Source organism: Somniosus microcephalus, chromosome 2, assembly GCF_052327205.1.
Source record: "Somniosus microcephalus isolate GS21.2 chromosome 2, FLI_Smic_1.0, whole genome shotgun sequence".
Lineage (NCBI taxonomy): Eukaryota > Metazoa > Chordata > Chondrichthyes > Squaliformes > Somniosidae > Somniosus > Somniosus microcephalus.
The window spans coordinates 61,604,351-61,625,330 of NC_140988.1; the positions used below are offsets into that span (position 1 = coordinate 61,604,351).

The 20,980-nt window shown below is 42.9% G+C and overlaps 1 protein-coding gene across 9 annotated transcripts in view; it reads right to left on the reverse strand.

Annotated features, from left to right (window-relative positions):
- Positions 1 to 20,980, reverse strand: part of bltp1 (bridge-like lipid transfer protein family member 1) — a 567,108-nt gene that overhangs the window by 462,122 nt on the left and 84,006 nt on the right. For all 9 annotated transcript variants that reach the window (XM_086009761.1, XM_086009749.1, XM_086009753.1 and 6 more), the window contains exons 10-11: positions 20,449 to 20,528; positions 14,662 to 14,812 (exon numbers count right to left, since the gene is read on the reverse strand). In XM_086009761.1, coding sequence (XP_085865887.1) covers positions 14,662 to 14,812; positions 20,449 to 20,528 — 231 coding nt within the window. The remainder of the gene's footprint in view (positions 1 to 14,661; positions 14,813 to 20,448; positions 20,529 to 20,980) is intronic.

The following is a 20,980-nucleotide window of genomic DNA, read 5'->3' on the forward strand; positions in this document are numbered from 1 at the left end:
CAATTGGAACAATCAAATCTGGAAGGGAGAAAGGCGTGAATGAGGGTTGTAGCAGAAAACGGGCTGAGGTAGGGGTGGAGGTGGGCAATGTTAGAGGTGAAAGTACAGTTTGTAATCAAGAGCATGTAGGTTGGCAGCTCAACTTAGGGTAGAATACAGATATGGATGCTAATCTCATGCCTGCAGATGTCATTACCAAGGGACTGCATGTAAATGATAAAGGTGGGGGAGGGGGGGGGGGGAAGAGATGGTCAGGCATGATCCTTGAGGGACTAATGAGCTGATGGTGCAGGGTGGAAAGAGAAGCCATTTTTAGCAATGCTTTGGTCACAATCAGATAGGAAGAAGTAGAACCAAGTGAGTGCTGTTCCACCGAGGAGGGGCGTTGGACACGGATGGTATGATATACCGCATCAAAGCCTGCAGAGAAGTCGAGGGGGAACAATGTATCAGTCGCAGTGAATATCACTTATGACTTTGGTTACACCATTTTGGTGCTGTGGGAGGGATGGAAATCTGATTGGAGAGATTCAAACAGGGAGTTGTCCAGAGAGATGGGCACAGATCTGTGAGTTGACTACGCGTTCAAGGACATTAGAGAAGAAAGGGATGCTAGAACTGAGGCAATAGAACAGAGTGCTGGAGGACTTTTTTTTTGGTAGGTGGGGGTTTAACACCAGTTTTGAAAGGTCAGACAGTGCCTGAGGAGATAGAACAATTTACAATGTCAACTAGTGTGTATTTTCCCTAAATCATTTAGATGTGTGCATTTACAGATGCCTTTAATTAATACACACCTGAATATTACCTGTGCACACCAAGCCACACCATCAATTCTCCCAAGTGTACTGTGACTGCATTTCAATGAACGGAGGAAACATAATAAAAGCACTTTTTTCCAATTTTCAGGATTCATAATCAAACTGCCACATTTCATCAGGTGGGCTATTGATCGCAATTTCTATATCTACATGTACAGCAATAATTAAATTTAGGAAGAGCATTCAAGTTTATACAATTCTAAACAGAAGCCTATAACTATCAAATGATCAATTAGATATGTTGCTCCCTTGTCTTATTTTGGATTGTCTTGAAGAAAATTATATTCAGTTAAAAACAAGAAGAAAATTATATTCAGTTAAAAACAAGAACAAAGGAACCAGTGGATGTGGTGTATTTGGATTTTCAGAAAGCATGCGATAAGGTGCCACACAAGAGATAATTAAACAAAATTAGGACTCATGGGATTGGGAGCAATATACTAGCATGGATTGAGGATTGGTTAACGGACAGGAAACAGAGTAGGAATAAACGGGTCATTTTCAGGTTGGCAGGCTGTAACTAGTGGGGTGCCGCAAGGATCAGTGCTTGGGCCTCAGCTATTCACAATCTGCACCAATGATTTGGGTGAGGGGACCAAATATTCAAGTTTGCTGATGATACAAAGCTAGGTGGGAATGTAAGTTGTGAGAAGGATGCAAAGAGGTTTCAAGGGGATATAGACAGGTTAAGTGAGTGGGCAAGAATATGGCAAATGGAATATAATGGAGAAATGTGAAGTTATCCACTTTGGCAGGAAAATAAAAAAGCAGAGTATTTTTTTTAAATGGTGAGAGATTGGGAAATGTTGGTGTTCAGAGGGACCTGGGTGTCCTTGTACACGAATCACTGAAAGTTAACATGCAGGTACAGCAAGCGGTATGTTGGCCTTTATTACAAGAGGATTTCAGTATAAGAGTAAAGGGGGGGGAAATTGGGTGAGTAGCGCCACCTGTTAGCGCCTAAAGAGGCAGTCAGTGGCTGTAGCGCCACTGGCTGCGCCTCCCGCGATATTCAGCAGGGGCACTAATGGTGGCGTTAGACATTTGCGCTGCGCTGCGCCGCCACCGATGACGTCATCGGTGTGCGCAGCGCCCCATTCGCGATATTTGGTAGCGAACGCCGCAGTTGCACCGTTCACTACCCGTGCCCGGTTCACGCGCCTCTGCCGGCACAGTAAGGCCCCAAGTTAAGGTGGAGGTGCGGGGCAGCCGCTTTTTCGGCGGCCGCCTGCCAGCACCTGCGTCCCCGGCCTCCTGGTCCCCCCGCCCCCCCCCCCGCTGCGGCATTGCCGGCTGTTTCCCGAGAGCCCGGCACTTGTCCTTGGTGCCGGGCTCTTTTGCCGGCACTCGCGATCGGGGCTCGCGCTGTTGCAGGCCCCTCCCCCTTAACAGTGGGAGGAAGGCCTGCAGTACCGCAGCGTGTGGCGCTGCGGCACATAGTGCTGCGAAATTCACTTTCAGCGCCCTAAGAGGGACGCGGAGCGCCTTGAGCCGCGCCCCGTCTCCCTCTAGGGGCACTTCAACTGAATTTGTGGCGATCGCCAATGCGGCGATCGCGGCGCAAATTCCAGCACCCAGGCGAACTTTGCGCCGCTTGGGCGCCTCAGGCCAATTTCTAGGCCAAGATGTCTTACTGCAATTATATAGGGCCCTGGTGAGACCACACCTGGAATATTGTATACAGTTTTGGTCTCCTTACCTAAAGAATGTGTCCCGGTTTTCCAAGCTTGCAGCTGGAGAAAGGTGATGAGTTGTCTAATTCAAAACTGCAATAGTGGAGATTTTTATGGGCTATTTAGAGAAAGGAGATTCAAGACATCTGCTGGTCAGGAGTTTGGCCGAGTCATCACCCATAGCTGGACTTTATCAGGATTTGGAAAGGACTCTGGGTGAATTTTAAGTGTCCAGAGTGGATTGAACTGGATTTTAATTTGCCCCACAACCGAATATTTACCATGACTGTTCTATGTAAGATGGAACGAGGGGAGACGACACAGGACGAGACTCTGTCCCATTTAATGGTCTCATGCCCGCAGTTAAATGATTTCAAGCACCATGTTCAATAGTTGTGTGAGGTTTTTTTGCTGGGTGGGGTGGAAGAGTGGGGAATGGGGTTCAGTATGGCCAGATTTTTGATCATTCAAAGAAGGAATGGTCGTGTTATAACAGGAGAAGAATTAACCTGAAAGAGGATTTCAAATATAAACTAAAAGGTGGCCTAATAGAGGTTTTCAAGATGATGAGAGGTTTTGATCGAGACAAACTATTCCCTCTGGCGAGTGGGTCAATAACCAAAGGTCAAAAATCCAAAATCACTGGCAAAAGAGAGGGGAGGTGAGGAGATTTTTTCCGCTCAGAAATTGTCAGAATCTGGAGCGCTCTACTTGAAAAGGTGGTGGAAGCTAATTCTATAAATAATTTTAAAAGGGAGTGGGACAGGTACTTGAGAATGAGGAACTTACAGGGTTACGGACAATACACGAGGTTGTGGGACTAAACACTACTGCTCTTTCTAAGAGCCAGCACAAGCACGAGAGGCTGAATGGCCTCCTTCTGTGCTGTAAGTTTTTATGATTCTATGAAGGATATACTTGCCATAGAGTGAGTGCAACGAAGGTTCAGCAGACTGGTTCCTGGGATGTGGGGATTGTCCTCAGAGGAGAGATTGAGTAGACGAAGCCTATATTCTCTAGCGTTTAGAAGAATGAGAGGTGATCTCATTGAAACATACAAAATTCTTACAGGGCTCGACAAGGTAGATGCAGGGAGGATGTTTTCCCCTGGCTGGGGAGTCTAGAACCAGGGGTCACAGTCTTAGAATAAGGGGTCGGCCATTTAGGACTGAGATAAGGAGAAATGTCTTCACTCAGAGTGGTGAATCTTTGGAATTCTCTACCCCAGAGGGCTGTGGAGGCTCAGTCGTTGAGTATATTCAAGACAGAGATCAATAGATTTTTGGATATTAAGGGAATCATGGGATATGGGGATAGTGCAGGAAAGTGGAGTTGAGGTACAAGATCATCAGCCATGATCTTATTGAATGGCAGGGCAGGCTTGATAGGCCAAATGGCCTACTCCTGCTCCTATTTCTTATGTTCTTATGTTCTTAACTAGCCAATAATGAAACTCCATGGATGAATAAAGAGATAAGGACAAAATGGAAACTGAAGAAAAACACATATACAAACTACATGGACAATAAAAGATGACGACAAAAGGGAATACAAAGAGGTTAGGAAGTAAGTCAAAAAAATTAGGAAAGCAAAGAGGAATGACACTAAGGGATACACAAGATAAACTCATAGGTAATGACAGAAAAATGGCAGAAATACTTAAGAATTACTTTGCCTCTGTATTTACCAGAGGGATTAACATTGTGGTCATCACATTAGGAGAGATCAAAAAAGATATCAAGACATTGAAGATAGAAAAGGGGGAGATAATGAGTTCTCAGGTGACTGATGAGTCCAACGCGGGACCTACAGTCTCTGTCACAGTTGGAGCAGACGGAGGTTGAAGGGGCGGCTGGGTGGGGTGCTTGGGTTGACATGCGCTCCTTGCACTGCCTGCACTTGGCTTCTGCTTGCTCCCGGCAAAGAGACTCGAGGTGTTCGGCGCCTTCCCGGATGCTTCGCCTCCACTTTGTGCGGTCTTGGGCCAGGGATTCCCAGGTGTCGGTGGGGATGTTACACTTTTTCAAGGAGGCTTTGAGGGTGTCCTTGAAGCGTTTCCTCTGCCCACCTGGGGCTCGCTTGCCGTGCCGGAGCTCCGAGTAGAGCGCTTGTTTTGGGAGTCTCGTATCGGGCATGCGGACAATGTGACAAGTTATGTTAAACGTATAGAACCTTGGGAGTACTGTGTACAGTTCGGGTCTCCATATTACAAAAGGATATAGAGGCCCTGGAGAAGATGCAAAAAGATTTACAAGGATGATACCAGAACAGAGGTTATAACTATCAGGAAAGATGGAACAGCCTGGGGATCCTTTCTCTGGAAAACAGAAGGCTGAAGGCTGACCTAATAGAGATGTTTAAAATTATGAAGGGTGTTGATAGGGTAGATGTAGAGAAGATGTTTCCACATGTGGGTGAGGCCAAAACTAGGGGCCATAAATATAAGTTAGTCACTAATAAATCCAATAAAGAATTCAGGAGAAACTGCTTTCTACCTAGAGAATGTGAAACTTGCTACCACATGGAGTAGTTGGAGCAAATAGTATAGATGCCTTTAAGGGGAAGCTAGGTAAGTACATGAGGGAGAAAGGAATAGAAGGTTATGCTGATAGGGTTAGGTGAAGTAGGGTGCAAGGAGGCTCGTGTGGAGCATAAAAACTTCACAGTTCAGTTGGGCTGAATGACCTGTTTCTGCACTGTAAATTTTATATAGTTGTACGTATGACAAATAGACTATGTAGCCATAGGACTTGCTGATGGAAGACAAGATCCATAATATAGGTCATCTAGAAGGAGCAAAAATCGCAATACGAGATTGCATGCATACAACAACAACAACTTGTATTTCTATAGCGCCTTTAACATAGTAAAACATCCCACGGCGCCGCACAGGAGTATTTCAAGACAACAAATTTGACACCGATCCACATAAGGATAAATTAGGGCAGGTGACAGGTAGGTTTTAAGGAGCGTCTTAAAAGGAGGAAAGATCATTATTAAAGAAATAAACAGAAAACATTGACAAAATCAGTATGGAAAAGTAATGCAAAGAATTTGATTTATTTTAAATTTTAGATGCAGATGGTACAAAATAAACATTGGTGAATTACTAAAAAGGATAGAAACCATCAAAATGCATGAATCTGTGGGTATACAAAATAAATGTGGAAAGTACAGGTGAATAGGTAACACGAGCACTAAGGCAACATAGAAGTCACTACATTAAAGAACTGTAAAAGTACTTTTTTTCCTCATTATCTCCCCAATGCAACATTTTGGACAGCAAGAACCAGCTGCATGTCTGACCAACATTAAATGGTGGTACCCTAAGTATTATTGGCAGAAAAATAAATCACTGCAAACAAACCATCCAGATAGGCCCTTCAGATGCTGTGACAATGTTGCATGTACTTTGGCATCATTGTACATTTCTAGTATAACTCATATTTCTCAACCTCAGTTGCTGACGCCTTCAGCATCACTATTGAATGAAATGGTTAGTCACTGACACAATATTCCAACACTGATCTTTTTCAAATAAATACTATAATCAATATGCAGTGGTATTTATAATAATTATTCCAACTTAAGAATTCACATTTTAATTGAACAGTGTCTAAATGATTTCTCACGTGGACTGGACAAAATCTTTCCTGTTTTATTAATGACCCACAACATTTAGCCACTTTGTACATTGAATATCTTTTTAATTATGGAATTTAAATTAAACGATTAATGGCCTGATTTGCATATATAATTTTCATTTTTCACACTAGTGTACCATTTTCATAATTATAGTGCTATTTCATTATAAACTTCCCTTAGACATTAATACAATATATCCAATTATAAAAATATACTTTCCCTGTTCAATTTTCTCCTTTCTGAAGGTATTGACTCACGCAGGGTACACTTATATGGCCACCCTGTGATACATCACCCAAGTGGCTAATCTTCATCTGTATTCCAAGATAATGAGTTTCAGCAGGTAACTGGAGTATCATCACTGAGTCAGATCCTCCTCTCATCTGATTTCAATACACACACATCTTCCAGCAGAAGTCAATGGTTAACAAACCAGAAACAACCCAGGTACTTTTCTACACACCAGCTAAAGAAGTTGAGCCCCAAATGCTTCTCGCCTATTGTTACCCCAACCAATTTAGTACAGGCTGAGATTTTAACCTCAGACCTTCCTGATCTGCAGATGGCAGTTTTGCAGTGGTCAGTGCATTTATTACTATGGTGACACCACCAAGATTAAAAAGAGATGAGTGATTAGGTTGTGACATGTTTGGGTTTTAAGAGATTTTTTGGGGGGGGGATTTTAAGAGATTTTTTTTTTTTTTTTAAAAAGAGGAAAAACAGACTGGGAGGGATAAGAGTTCCACAGTTTTGAGGTCCTTGGAAAGAATGAGTTAAGAGCAGCAGACTATGTAATGGGTTTTGGTTTCAATGCAGTGAGGATTATAAGCAAGGAAGAACAACATATAGGGTGCCATAGTTGGAACTTACAAAAAACGAGAGAAAAGCTCAGAGGAGCACTGATCGTAGAGAGTGAGAAATAACAAGAGTTGAGAGAGGGGAAAAGGCACCAAAGGGCAAGGTAGAGTACAAGAATGGTTGCAGGAGAGAGAAGAAAGGTTACAAAGGGGGAAGGAGAGATTGAAAGAGAGAAATACATGTCAAAAGGGGAGGAGAGAAAGATTGATTCGGCAAGAAAGGGATTGCCAATCAAACAACAAGCTCTTTTTTGAACCTTATCTGTAGAGGGATAGAATTGAAAAGCAGAGATGTTAAACTTGTATATAACCTTGGTTAGACCACACTTGGAGTACTGTAAATAGTTCTGGTCTCAAATCTCTCATTTAATTCTTTTTGTCATCTTAAATTTGTGTTCTCTAATTACTGTCTCATCAACCAGTTGAGACAATCCATCACTACTTATATCATAACCCTTCATAATTTTGAAAGCTTCTATCGGGTCAGCCCATAACCTTCTCTGCCTAATGAAAAAAGCTGCTACTTCCCAAGTACCTTTTCATAAACAACACCCTAGTGAATCTACGCTGAACCTCTTCCATTTCTTTCATATCTTTCATATCTTCCGACAATGGAACGTCCAAAAACGTGCATAATGCTCCAAATGCAGCATAACTATGATTTTGTGAAAGGCTCCTTTTACTCTGGCACAATCCTTCTCCCATTCAAAAACCCACCCTCAACCCATCCATCTTATCCTGGAACATGTCCCAGCTCTATACCTATTGCTCCCTAAACACCTTGACAAATTCCTTCAGTCCAGCTTCCATCCTGCTCACAATATCACAAATTATAACTTCTGCGACTGTGACCATGATTCGTTAAACCCTCGTTATCGTCATGACCTCTCTGCAGCATTTGACATGGTTGACCATGCAATCTTCACCCATACCCTTTCCTCCACCATCCAGTTCCATGAACTGCCCTTGCAGGATTCCAAAAAGCAAAAAAAAGGCACACCACATACTTGTAGCCCTGTACTTTAAGTTATTAAATAAAGCTTTGAAGAATTTACGGCTTGTTAATTTCCCCCTGCCACCTCCCATGATGGCAAAAAAGCCGATATTAAATTCATGCAAGTATTTTTAATCCAAATTTTCTGCCAAGCTCTGGGTTTTGCCAACATATTCCAGAATTGTCATCAAGATTATTTAACATATTGGTACCAAAACAATCACACTTAAACTAATACACTTCTGTATGATATTCTTAATTCAACATCTAAAATTGCTCTCACTACAATCACCACCATTACTTCAAACCAGCTCAAAATACTCTCCAGTCACAATCCAAGTTTAATTTACTGCTGGGCGTTTTCACAGTTCATGAGGAATAACACGAACATTTCACACACCCACTGTTGTACTTCACTAAAACTCTAGTGACAACACTCCTGCTAAAAATTGAAGAGTTTGAATTGGGCTGTTTTTTCTTATTTATTCTATGAAGGACATCCTTAAAAGGGCACATCAGTGAAAGAACCTTGCAATTGCATTGTGGGACATTTTCAAATGAATTTTACGTGCACAATTTGTCTGGCACATTGATGAGCCTGAATTAATCAGCACTTGAAGTTAAGCATCCATCTCTGTCACTGTGTCACAACCAAAGAAAGCACAGCAATACACAAAAAATCACAGAGAATTATGTTGTTGCACCAGCTAACTCATGAATCATCTTGCAGGCCCATCCAACAATGGCATTTACTAGCTCAGAGAATCCGAACCGTATACTATTGAAACACTAGCATAACACTTTGTAACATATGCCAGGATGTCAGTCTAATGAATTAATACATATTGGGTTTAAAAAACATTGCAAGCATTTATAAATATTTTTACATTTCTTAGTGTCAAACGTTATTGTTCCATGTGTTTTAAATAACAATGAATAAATAAAGATGCCTCACCATGAAGCTTGAGTTACTGTCCTCATCTAAACTCAATGAATCAAATCAAACTGAATTTGCATCAACATTTATATGGCTTTCCTGTTTGTTTCAAAATACATTTTATTCTATTTTGATAACAAAACCTTAATTTCTATACAACAATCCTCATCTTCACAAAACTGTTGCAACTAATCAAAAATAGGATGCACATGCAATTTTTTTACTCTTCAAACAAACACAGCAGGAAAGATGAACAAACATGCATTTATATGGCGCTTTTCATTTTCTCAGAACATTCCAAAGCACTTAACAGACAATGAGTTTGTTTGAAGTGTCGTTACTGTTGTATTGGCAAACATGGTAGCCAATCTGAACACAGCAAGGTGTCACCAACAGCAGTGAGATGAATGGCCAGATAATTTGTTTTGGTGATGTTGGTTGAGAGATAAATATTGGCCAGTACAGCACAAAAACACCCCTGAATCTCCTTTGAACAGTGCCATAGGATCTTTTACATGCACCTGACAGGGCACTTTGGTTTAACATCTCATCCAGAAGACAGCATCCGACAGATGCTCCCTCAGCATTGCACTGAAGCATCAGCTGAGATTATGTGTTATTCAATTAGGAATAAATGCATCATGCTACAAACTGGCAATCAACACTTGTGCACTTTGCAATGAGATAGCCCCACTGATCAATCCAAACTGTGAAAGCTTTAAGTTTTAGTTTACAAAAGTTGATGTGCCAGTGGGATGCCTCAGAGTTGGAGTATATAATTCATTTTATGGGAAAAAAATGTAAAATTTAAATGATGAATTGTGAGAACACTAGACATTTTTTTAAATGTCACTGGTTACTATAACACATTCCTTTCTTCTTAAAAAGAAACACCTCACAAAGTTAACACAGCACATGCACAATACCTTACTAGTTCAGGGTAAAACATGGACAATGTCTTCAATAGGGCACACTACACAAGTGCAAAATTAACCGTTAGGTTAGTTTTAACACAATCTTATTAGCTCGGACTCGTACAACAAAAGCTTCAGGACAGTTGAATTCCCCAGTTTCAAAAAGAAAAAATAAATAATGCTTTATCTTCCATACATTATCATCACAATTGCCTTCCTGGCAGCCAGAATATTGGCCTTGCTTCTTTTAAAAAAAAAAGTTTTTACTGTACAAGCATTGATCATATCCTGTAGTTGATATCAAATGATTTTGACATGCATTGCTTGTCTGTGTCTTGGTTACATACCTAGAAGGACAACCACAATGATCAAACACCACCACTCCTACCCTCCTAGTCCACACTCCCTGTTCCTCCCAGAGTTATCCCAGCATCCCCCGCCACGCACAATGAAAACACCGCCATGTCCCCATCCTCACCATCCCAGGCCAACACACTTTCGACTCACGCCTTAATTTTGTAGTTCTGCTCAAACACATTTCCTGGAAGGTTAGCCAAGCCGCAGCATTAACACCTGTACACATAACCATGGGCTGAACCACTCTAACTAAGGCGGCGCAAGTGGACTGGGGAAAATTACAAAAATGAAACAGATCGCAATCTGTAACAAAAACGCTGAATTTGACATGAGCACCCCAAAAACCCGTGTTCCAAACCACCATCTAGCAATCATCCCATGGAAATTCTCGGGTTCAGCCAATTTAAATTGAGTGAATGGGTGTTGGAACATAGAGAAGAGACAGAGGCGCTGATGGGAAACTAAGGCTAGCTTAGCATTAGCTAAGGAACGATAGCATAGTGGTTATGTTACTGGACTAGTAACCTAGAGGCCTGGACTAATAATCCAGAGAGTTAAAATTCCACCACGGAATTTAAATTCAGTTAATTAAATAAATCTGGAATAAAAAGCTTGTATCAGTAATGGTGACCATGAAACTACTGGATTGCAGTAAAAACCCATTTGGTTCACTAATGTCCTTTTAAGGAAGGCAATCTGCCTTCCTTATCTGGTGTGGCCTATATGTGACTCCAGACCCACAGCAATGTGATCGACTCATAACTGCCCTCTGAAATGGCCCAGCAAGCCACTCAGTTGTAACAAACCGCTACAAGAAACAATAATAATAAGAATAAAACTGGACGGATCACCCGGTATCGACCTCGGCACTGGCTCCAGACATGATTACGAGACACACAGCCCAGTCGACCCTGCAAAGTCCTCCTCACTGACATTTGCGGACTTGTGCCAAAATTGGGAGAGCTGTCCCACAGACTAGTCAAGCAACAGCCTGACAGTCATACACTCAGAATCATACCTTTCAGCCAATGTCCTAGACTCCTCCATCACCATCCCTGGGTATATCCTGTCCCACCAGCAGGACAGAGCCACCAGAGGTGGCGGCACAGTGTTATAAAGTCAGGAGGGATTGGCCCTGGGAGTCCTCAACATCAACTCCGGACCCCATGATGTCTCATGGCATCAGGTCAAACATTAGCAAAGAAACCTCCTGCTGATTACCACTTACCTCAGCTCCCTCAGCTGATGAATCAGTACTCCTCCATGTTGAGCACCACTTGGAAGAAGCACTGAGGGTATCAAGGGCACACTCTTGGTGAGGGACTTCAATGTCCACCACCAAGAGTGACTCAGTAACACCACTACTGACCGAGTCCTGAAGAACATAGCTGCCAGACTCGGTCTGCAGCAGATGGTGAGAGAACAATCACAAGGGGGAAAAACCTAGATGACGTCGTCTTCACCAATCTACGTGTCGCAGATACATCTGTCCATGACAGTATTGGTAGCAGTGACCACCACACAGTCCTTGTGGAGACGAAGTTCGGTCTTCATCATGTTGTGCGGCATGAGTACCGCGCTAAATGGGATAGATTCAGAACAGATCTAGCAGCTCAAAACTGGGCATCCATGAGGTGCTGTGGGCCATCAGCAGCTGCAGAATTGTATTCCACCACAATCTGTAACCTCATGGCCCTGCACATCCCTCACTCTACCATTAAAATCAAGCCAGGCGACCAACCCAAGTTCCATGCCAGGAGCAGCACCAGGCGTACCTAAAAATGAGGTGCCAGCCTGGAGAAGCTGCAACACAGGACTACATGCATGCTAAATAGAAGCAGCATGCTATAGACAGAGCTAAGCAATCCCACAACCAACAAATCAGATCAAAGCTCTGCAGTCCTGCCACATCCAGTCGTGAATGGTGGTGGACCATTAAACAACTGACGGGAGGAGGAGACTCCACGAACATCGCCATCCTCAATGATGGCGGAGCCCAACACCCAAGTGAAAATGAAAAGGCTGAAGTGTGTTTGCACCCATTTTCAGCCAGAAGTGCCGAGTGGATGATCCATCTCGGCCTCCTCCTGAGGTCCCCACCATCACAGAAGCCAGTCTTCAGCCAATTCGATTCACTCCAAGTGATATCAAGAAATGGCTGAGTGCACTGGATACAGCAAAGGCTATGGGCCCCGACAACATCCCGGTTGTCGTGCTGAAGACTTGTGCTCCAGAACTAAGCTGTTCCAGTACAGCTACAACACTGGCATCTATCTGACAATGTGGACAACTGCCCAGGTATGACCAGTCCACAAAAACAGGACAAATCCAATCCAGCCAATTGCCGCCCCATCAGTCTACTCTCAATAGTCAGCAAAGTGATGGAAGGTGTTGTCATATCCAGTTACGATTCTGGTCAATGGGAGGTGGTTCGACTCTCGCTTGTTGAAGATAGTCATTGCCTAGCACTTGTGTGGCGCGAATATTACTTGCCACATATCAGCCCAAACCTGAATATCGTCCAGGTCTTGCTGCATGCAGGCATAGACTGCTACATTTTCTGAGGAGTTGCGGATGGAACTGAACACTGTGCAATCATCAGCGAACATCCCCATTTCTGACCTTATGATGGAGGGAAAGTCACTGATGAAGCAGCTGAAGATGGTTGGGCCGAGGACACTGCCCTGAGGAACTCCTGCAGCGATGTCCTGGGGCTGTGATGATTGACCTCCAACAACCACAACCATCTTCCTTTGTGCTAGGTATGACTCCAGCAAGTGGAGAGTTTTCCCCGATTCCCATTGACTTCAATTTTACTTAGGGCTCCTTGATGCCGCACTCGGTCAAATACTGCCTTGAAGTCAAGGGCAGTCATTCTGACCTCGCCGCTGGAATTCAGCTCTTTCGTCCATATTTGGACCAAGGCTGTAATGAGGTCTGGAGCTGAGTGGTCCTAGCAGAACCCAAACTGAGCATCGGTGAGAAGGTCGTTGGTGAGTAAGTGCCGCTCGATTGCACTGTTGACAACACCTTCCATCACTATGCTGATGATTGAGATTAGACTGATGGGTCGGTAATTGGCCAGATTGGAATTGTCCTGCTTTCTGTGGACAGGACATACCTGGGCAGTTTTCCACATTGTCGGGTAGATGCCAGTGTTGTAGCTATACTGGAACAGCTTAGCTAAAGGCGCTGCTAGTTCTGGAGCACAAGTCTTCAGTAAGACAGCTGGGATGTTGTCGGGGCCCATAGCCTTTGTTGACATCTTTACAAACATCATTTACTTCAAGAGGCATCTATGCCAGTATCAGAACAGCTGTAGCATCCATTAGGTTGGTGGTGGGAGGAGATTAGAGACTAAAAATAGTGCTGTTGGCAAGTCAGTGTTTTCAGTACAAGAAAGAAGAAAAACAAAACCTGGCCCTTTTCCACAAATGACATTTTCCTTTCAGGAGCCCATCACTTTACGACCAGTGACTGCAAGAAACCAACTTTTAAGTATTTGGTGGACCCCACTTTTGCCTTTCTGAAAGTACCGTGGTCCTGCTGTATGCAGGCATGCAGTTTGTTGGGAGGCTTTGCTAGTCCCACCTCCATCAGTAATGTTAATATCAAAGAAGGTAGACACCACCCACTCCCAAACCTCCACCCCTCAGAAAGTCTAATGCTGCTCTAACAGAACGGAGACATGGTTTAATAGCGCAATTATACAATATCCAGCTCTGCCTGGCGCTACTTGATGCTCAGTAAACATGGCAGATTTTCAGGACACATTTTTTTTTTGTTGAGATGAAGGAGGGAAAATATAGAATCCTTCTTCCATTTAACCACTGTGCAACTGGACATGATTTTATTTTACTTAAAATGAAAGGAATGATGAGGGCAGATTCAACTTGCAAGCATGCTGCCTCATCTAAATACTTCATTTGAAGAAAATGATGGAATAGAATTATTTTGCAACAAATTCTAACTCACCACATGGACAGAATGCAACATTTCTTCTTTTAAAGTAAATTTTAAAATCAACACAAGATTGTATCACAATGTTCCTGCTAATCTAGATCAATCAACATGACGGAAACACAAAAACGCAGCCTGTCTGCAATAATCAGTTTGGGTTCTTAAATACTTTATATAACCAGATGTGTGACGCAGTCAGAAACCATTTACACAACTTTCAGGTTTTTTTGGAAGAAAATCACAGACACAACTCACCCAGACATCGATGGAAACTAATGCAAGGCCAAATAGCCTCATCCCTATTCCCCCTTTGGGATGATCAGATTTGTTGCATTAACATATTGCCTTACAGGTGCACAGCAAAGCAATTTCAGATCATGCACAGATCAGGAATCAATTAAAAAGGGGCGAGTTTGATAACAGGGTCATGAACGTTCAAAAATGTTTTTTTCACTTTCCTGTTTTAGGACTCAGTCACATAGTCAGTGATGTATTTTTTTTACCTCTGTCTATCTGCCCACGGTCCATAGTTGAAATCCGTTCCTTTACCACAAACAATGTCAAGTCCCCAACATGGTGGTAAGTCTTGCAATTTTGTACTTTCACTGTCTGGACTCTCTTCAGCATTTTCATCAGTTTCTTCTGGTACAACACCTGCACAACATAATAATCATTAAAACTGTATACACACGTCTTGTTGTAATAGCAAACAGATAAGCAGCAGAATATACCATTTGAATTATAAAATCGTACCGCACAGAAAGAGGCCACTTGGCCTATCGTGCCAGTGCTGGCTCTTTGAACGAGCTATCCAATTAGTCCCACCCCCCTGCTCTTTTGCCTTGCCTGCAAATTTTTCAGTGGTTTAATTCAGTGAAACAGAAAATTAGCACATCTGCTAAATTAAATGCAAGACAAGTGTTGACAAAAGGGAGAATATCTTCCAGAAAAAAGACATTCTTGTTCTTGAGGGAGAAGTTTTAATTTCTGAATATACAGTTATTGGTTAAAATTTTGATTTGTGAAACAGCATGTACATAAAAAACTGCTTAAAATGAGGCTATAGAGAGTTTAAGTAGGTTGGTAAATCAAAAAATCTGCCAATTTTGCTAATCCAGACTTTCCAAAATCATTATAACAAAAAAAAGCAGGTGGTCTTCCCAAACCCTCTTGGTAAAGATGAGGGGTAAAGAAATTGGAAATGGAATGAAAATGAGTGTAAACTAATGCAGTAACAGTTCCTTTCTAACTCCTTGTTCATATTTTTAAGACATTATTTAATTTCCATTAGAGTACAAATCATGGTAGTAAATATAATGGAATGTGGTTGAAAAGATGTAATAGAAAAATATCCAGAAACCTAAACTATGATAAAGAATAGTCAGCGCGGATTTCAAAAGGGAAGGTCATGCTTGACCAATCTTATTGAATACTTTGAAGAAGTAACAAAGTGTAGAAAAGGGTAATGTTGTAGATGTGATATATCTGGATTTCCAAAAGACCTTTGATAAGGTATTGCATAGAAGACTCCGAGCATATGGAATCAGGGGCAAGTAGCAGAATGGATAGCAAGCTGGCTACAAATCCAAAAACAGGAGAGTAGGGCTTAAAAGGTATTTACTCCAACTGGCGGAAGGTGGGAAGCGGTGTTCCACAGGGATCGGTGCTGGGTCTACTGTTCACCATTTACATGAATGATTTGGACTCAGGATTCAGAAGTACAGTTTAAAAAGTTGCGGATGACACTAAATTGGGGTTTATAGTTAATACTGAGGAAGACGGCGACAAAATACAACACCTTAATAAGCTTGCAGAATGAACGCGTAAATGGCAAATGAATTTCAATATAGGCAAGTGTGAGGTCATGCACTTTGGTAAGAGAAATATGGAGGCCACATACTCCTTGGAAAATAAGAGTCTAAATGGGGTAGAGGAGACAAAGAAATCTAGGGGTATAGATTCACAAATCATTAAAAGTAGCAACGCAGGTTAACAAGGCCAAAAAAAATGCAAACCAAGCACTGGGGTTCATTCCTAGAGGAAAAGGATTGAAAAGCAGAGAAGTTATGTTAAACTTGTATAGAACCTTTGTTAGACCACACCTGTAGAGTACTGTGCACAGTTCCGAACTCCATATTACCAAAAGGATATAGGGACATTGGAGAAAGTGCAAAAAAGATTTACAAGAATGATACCAAAACTGAGAGATTATAGCTATCAGGAAAGACTGAACAGGCTGGGGCTCTTTAGAAAAGAGAAGGTTGAGGGGTGACCCAATAGAGGTCTTTAAAATTATGAAGGAGTTTGATAGGGTAGATGTAGAGAAGAATTTCCACTTGTGGGGAGGCCAAAACTAGAGGCCATAAATAAGATAGTCACGAATAAATCCAATAAAGAATTTAGGAGCAACTTCTTTACCCAGAGAGTGGTTAGAATGCTGAACTTGCTACCACATGGAGTAGTTGAGGTGAATAGCAGATGCATTTAAGGGAAAGCTAGATAAGTACATGAGGGAGAAAAGAATTGAAGGTTGGATTGATAGGTTTAGATGAAGGGTGGGAGGAGGCTCGTGTGGCGCACAAACACCAACATAGAATTTATGACACAGAAACTGGTCTATGTAACCAAAATACAAACATTAATTCTGTAGTAGCACATTTTTTCAGTTAGCTATTAAGTGATAGATATTTTCATCAATATTGGGCCAGAACTTCGAGTCCCCACGGGTGAGTACACGCTGGGTACTCACGCGTAGGCCCAACGAAAGTGCCGGTTTCATGCATGCACTGCGCATGCGCGGGAAACCGGAACTTCCGTTCCCTTAAAGGAAGGGGTTCACAGGTCGAACGCGTGCGCCGGAGAGGCAGCGCGTACGCCTGGAACTTCCGTTTTTTTTTGCAGGTTGCTCCAGGAGGGTAAGTCTCCAGGAGCTACGCTTGTAAAAAGCAGTCACAAGGCCTGCTTTTAACAAGGTAAGTGGTGAATTAAGTTAAATTAAAACATTTTTTCCACAGGTTTATTATTTTTAAATACTTTAAAGAAAGGTAAGTTTATTTTTAGCTCCGTTAGAAACTGTAATTAATTTTTTCAAAAATTTAAATTATTGTTTAAAATAGTTATTTTATGTAATTTATAGTTATTTTAAAAATTGATCTTTTTTTTTTACATTTATTTGAAGTTTTAGTGATGTTTTGGGGCTGAATTGTATTCATAGATTTGACAGGTCTTCCTGTCAAATCTATGAATACAGGCTCCCTGCTACCATTGGCTCTCGTGATCCCTGGGGACGCTTCGAACTAACTGCGCCCCTGGGATACGCAAGCACTGCGCGTCAGCAGTTGGAGCAGGCCCAGGATCGGAATCCCACACGAGCCCACAGCACAACGGCCAGCGTGCTAGGTTAAGTGCAGGTCAGAGGCTTGCACCTGCGGGAAGCCTCCGACCATTAGGTTCAGATAGGTTCCCTCATCAGGTGAGAAATGGGACTACTGCACTATAACGGATCCAAATCATACATATTCAAAGACTTTATTGTCTACATTGTCACACTAAATATTAATTATAAAACTTTTTTATTGACATAAGAAAAACAGCAATTGTAGAGAAAGCAAAGTATCCAAGCATATGGAATTTCTTTTATAAAACAGCTGATGTAAGGTTTAATGGGTAAATAAATGCACTTCCCACTGATAGAACCTTTCCGATCTGTATAACTCTAAATTCAGGTAGCAATGATACAAGTAGCCTCAATAGTGCGGAGTTGGGAGATGGAAAAATCTAAATTCAGCAGGATTCCCATTCTTGATTACTATCAAGTGAACCCTGCTAGAAAGTGTGAATATGTATGTGGTCATGATCAGGCTTGATTTTGGCATCTTATGAGCCTAGATGGTGCCTGCATTCACCATCTAGGCTCATAAAATAAGAATATAATTGCAAAATACTGCGGATGCTGGAAATCTGAAATAACAACAGAAAATGCTGGAAATACTCAGCAGGCCAGGCAGCATCCGTGGAGAGAGAAACAGAGTTAACGTTTCAGGTCTAGGACCCTTCATCAGAACTGGAAAAAGCTGGAGGTGTAACAGATATTAAGCAGGTGCAGAGACGGGGGGGGGGGGGGGGGGTTAGGAGGGGAGGAAGAAATAGAAAGAGCATCCTGTACTTTTGTAAGAGGCAGGAAAGATAAAATGTTGCAAATGGGAATGGCAAAAATCATACTGCATGAAAAATGGGGGCAGGGATAATTATCTGAAATTGTTGAACTCTATGTTGAGTCCGGCAGACTGTAAAGTGCCCAATCGAAAGATGAGGTGCTGTTCCTCGAGCTTACGTTGAGCTTCATTGGAACAATGCAATAGCCCGAGGACAGAGAGATCAGAGTGGGAGTGAAGCGGTGAATTAAAGTGACAGGCAACCGGAAGCTCAGGGTCACCCGTACGGACTGAACGGAGGTGTTCCGCAAAGCGGTCGCCCAATCTGCGTTTGGTCTCCCCAATGTAGAGGAGACCGCATCGTGAGCAGCGAATACAGTATATTAAATTGCAAGAAGTACAAGTAAATCGCTGTTTCACCTGGAAGCGGTGTTTGGGGCCCTGGACAGTGGGAAGGGAGGAGGTAAAAGGGCATGTGTTGCATCTCCTCCGCTTGCACGGGAAGGTGCCAGGTGAAGGAGCAGGGCTGTTGGGGGTGATTGAGGAGTGGACCAGGGTGTCGCGGAGGGAGCGGTCCCTTCGGAATGCTGAAAGGGGAGGTGAGGGGATGATGTGTTTGGTGGTGGGACCACATTGGAGGTGGCGGAAATGGCGGAGGATGATCCGTTGAATGTGGAGGCTGGTGGGGTGAAAGGTGAGGACAAGGGGAACCCTATCGTGGTTCTGGGAGGGAGGGGCAGGGGTGAGAGCAGAAGTGCGAGAAATAGAACGGACACAGTCAAGGGCCGTGTCAACCACGGTAGAGGGGAATCCTCGGTTGAGGAAAAAGGAAGACATGTCAGAAGCACTAGTATGGAAGGTGGCATCGTCAGAACAGACGCGGCGGAGACGGAGAAACTGGGAGAATGGAATAGAGTCCTTACAGGAAGCGGGGTGGGAGGAAGTGTAGTCCAGGTAGCTGTGGGAGTCGGTGGGCTTGTAGTGGATGTTTGTTGAAAGCCGATCGCCAGAAATGGAGACGGAGAAGTCAAGGAAGGGAAGGGAAGAGTCGGAGATGGACCACGTGAAGGTGAGGGCAGGGTGGAAAGTGGAAGTAAAGTGAATGAACTTATCCAGTTCAGGGCGAGAGCAGGAAACGGCACCAATACAGTCATCGATGTACCGGAAAAAGAGGTGAGGGAGGGAACCTGAGTAGGACTGGAACAAAGAATGTTCCACATGTCCCATGAACAGGCAGGCATAGCTAGGGCCATGCGGGTTCCCATAGCAACACCTTTAATTTGGAGGAAGTGAGTGGAGTCAAAGGAGAAGTTGTTCAATGTGAGAACAAGTTCAGCCAGGCGGAGGAGGGTGGTGGTGGATGGGGACTGGTTGGGCCTCTGTTCAAGGAAGAAACAGAGCGCCCGAAGGCCGTCCTGGTGGGGGATGGAGGTGTAGAGGGATTGGACGTCCATGGTGAAAAGGAGACGGTTGGGGCCAGGAAACTGGAAACTGTTAAAGTGACGGAGGGCGTCGGAAGAGTCGCAAATGTAGGTGGGAAGAGACTGGACAAGGGGAGAAAAAATAGAGTCGAGATAGGAAGAGATAAGTTCCGTGGGGCAAGAACAGGCTGAAACGATGGGTCTACCAGGGCAGTCCTGTTTGTGGATCTTGGGAAGGAGGTAGAAGCGGGCTGTGCGGGGTTGGGGGACTATGAGGTTGGCAGCCATGGAGGGAAGATCTCCAGAGGAGATGAGGTCAGTGACACACTTGGAAACAATGGCTTGATGTTTGCTAGTGGGATCATGGTCCAGGCGGAGGTAGGAGCTTTTTCCAGTTCTGATGAAGGGTCCCAGACCTGAAACGTTAACTCTGTTTCTCTCTCCACGGATGCTGCCTGGCCTGCTGAGTATTTCCAGCATTTTCTGTTGTTATTTCATAAAATAAGAACATCTACTTGGGCAGGTAATGGAGGTCCTCCAGAATCCATACCCTAGCACAAGTCAGAAGCAGAGGGGGAGAAAATGGAAAACAAATTAGAAAAGAAAACTGATTTTTAACAGTCTTCCAAAACAGCTTCCATCGGAGATCCAACAGCGAATGAACAAAAAAAAACACAAGCCAAAAGCAAAATACAAGAGATGCATATAAACAGACCTGGCTCATCCATGTAGTAATAGATATCAACATCATTTGATTGCATTACTACAAAACCCTCTCCCATCAACCGAGGTGGTCTAGAGTGGAGGAAAATAAAATTAAAACACAAATTACATTAATGATATTGCAAATTAATGTGTGGCAAATGCCATGAACGACAACATGCAGTTTTAAATATTATGTACAATAATTACTATGCATATTATTTATCCGTCCAATCACATATGATTAACCCAATTACATGCTTTCACCTCTGGAACCTGGGTTCAAATTCAGTATAAACAGAGGGGTTGAAAATTTTCTCTGTGATCTGTGAATGAGTTGCAGTTGTATCTACTCAGTTCCTAGAAGCTCAAATCAAAACTGTCTCAATTTTAATCTCACCTAAAGAACCTATAAGGGTAGCTGTTCTGGAAAAAAAATGCACATTAATGAGGTAATCTTTTGAAGTTAGGCATTAAGATACTTTGGTAGGACAAAGATAAGGAAGTTTTACTTTGCATTTGACTCTTACTACACCAGACCTAGG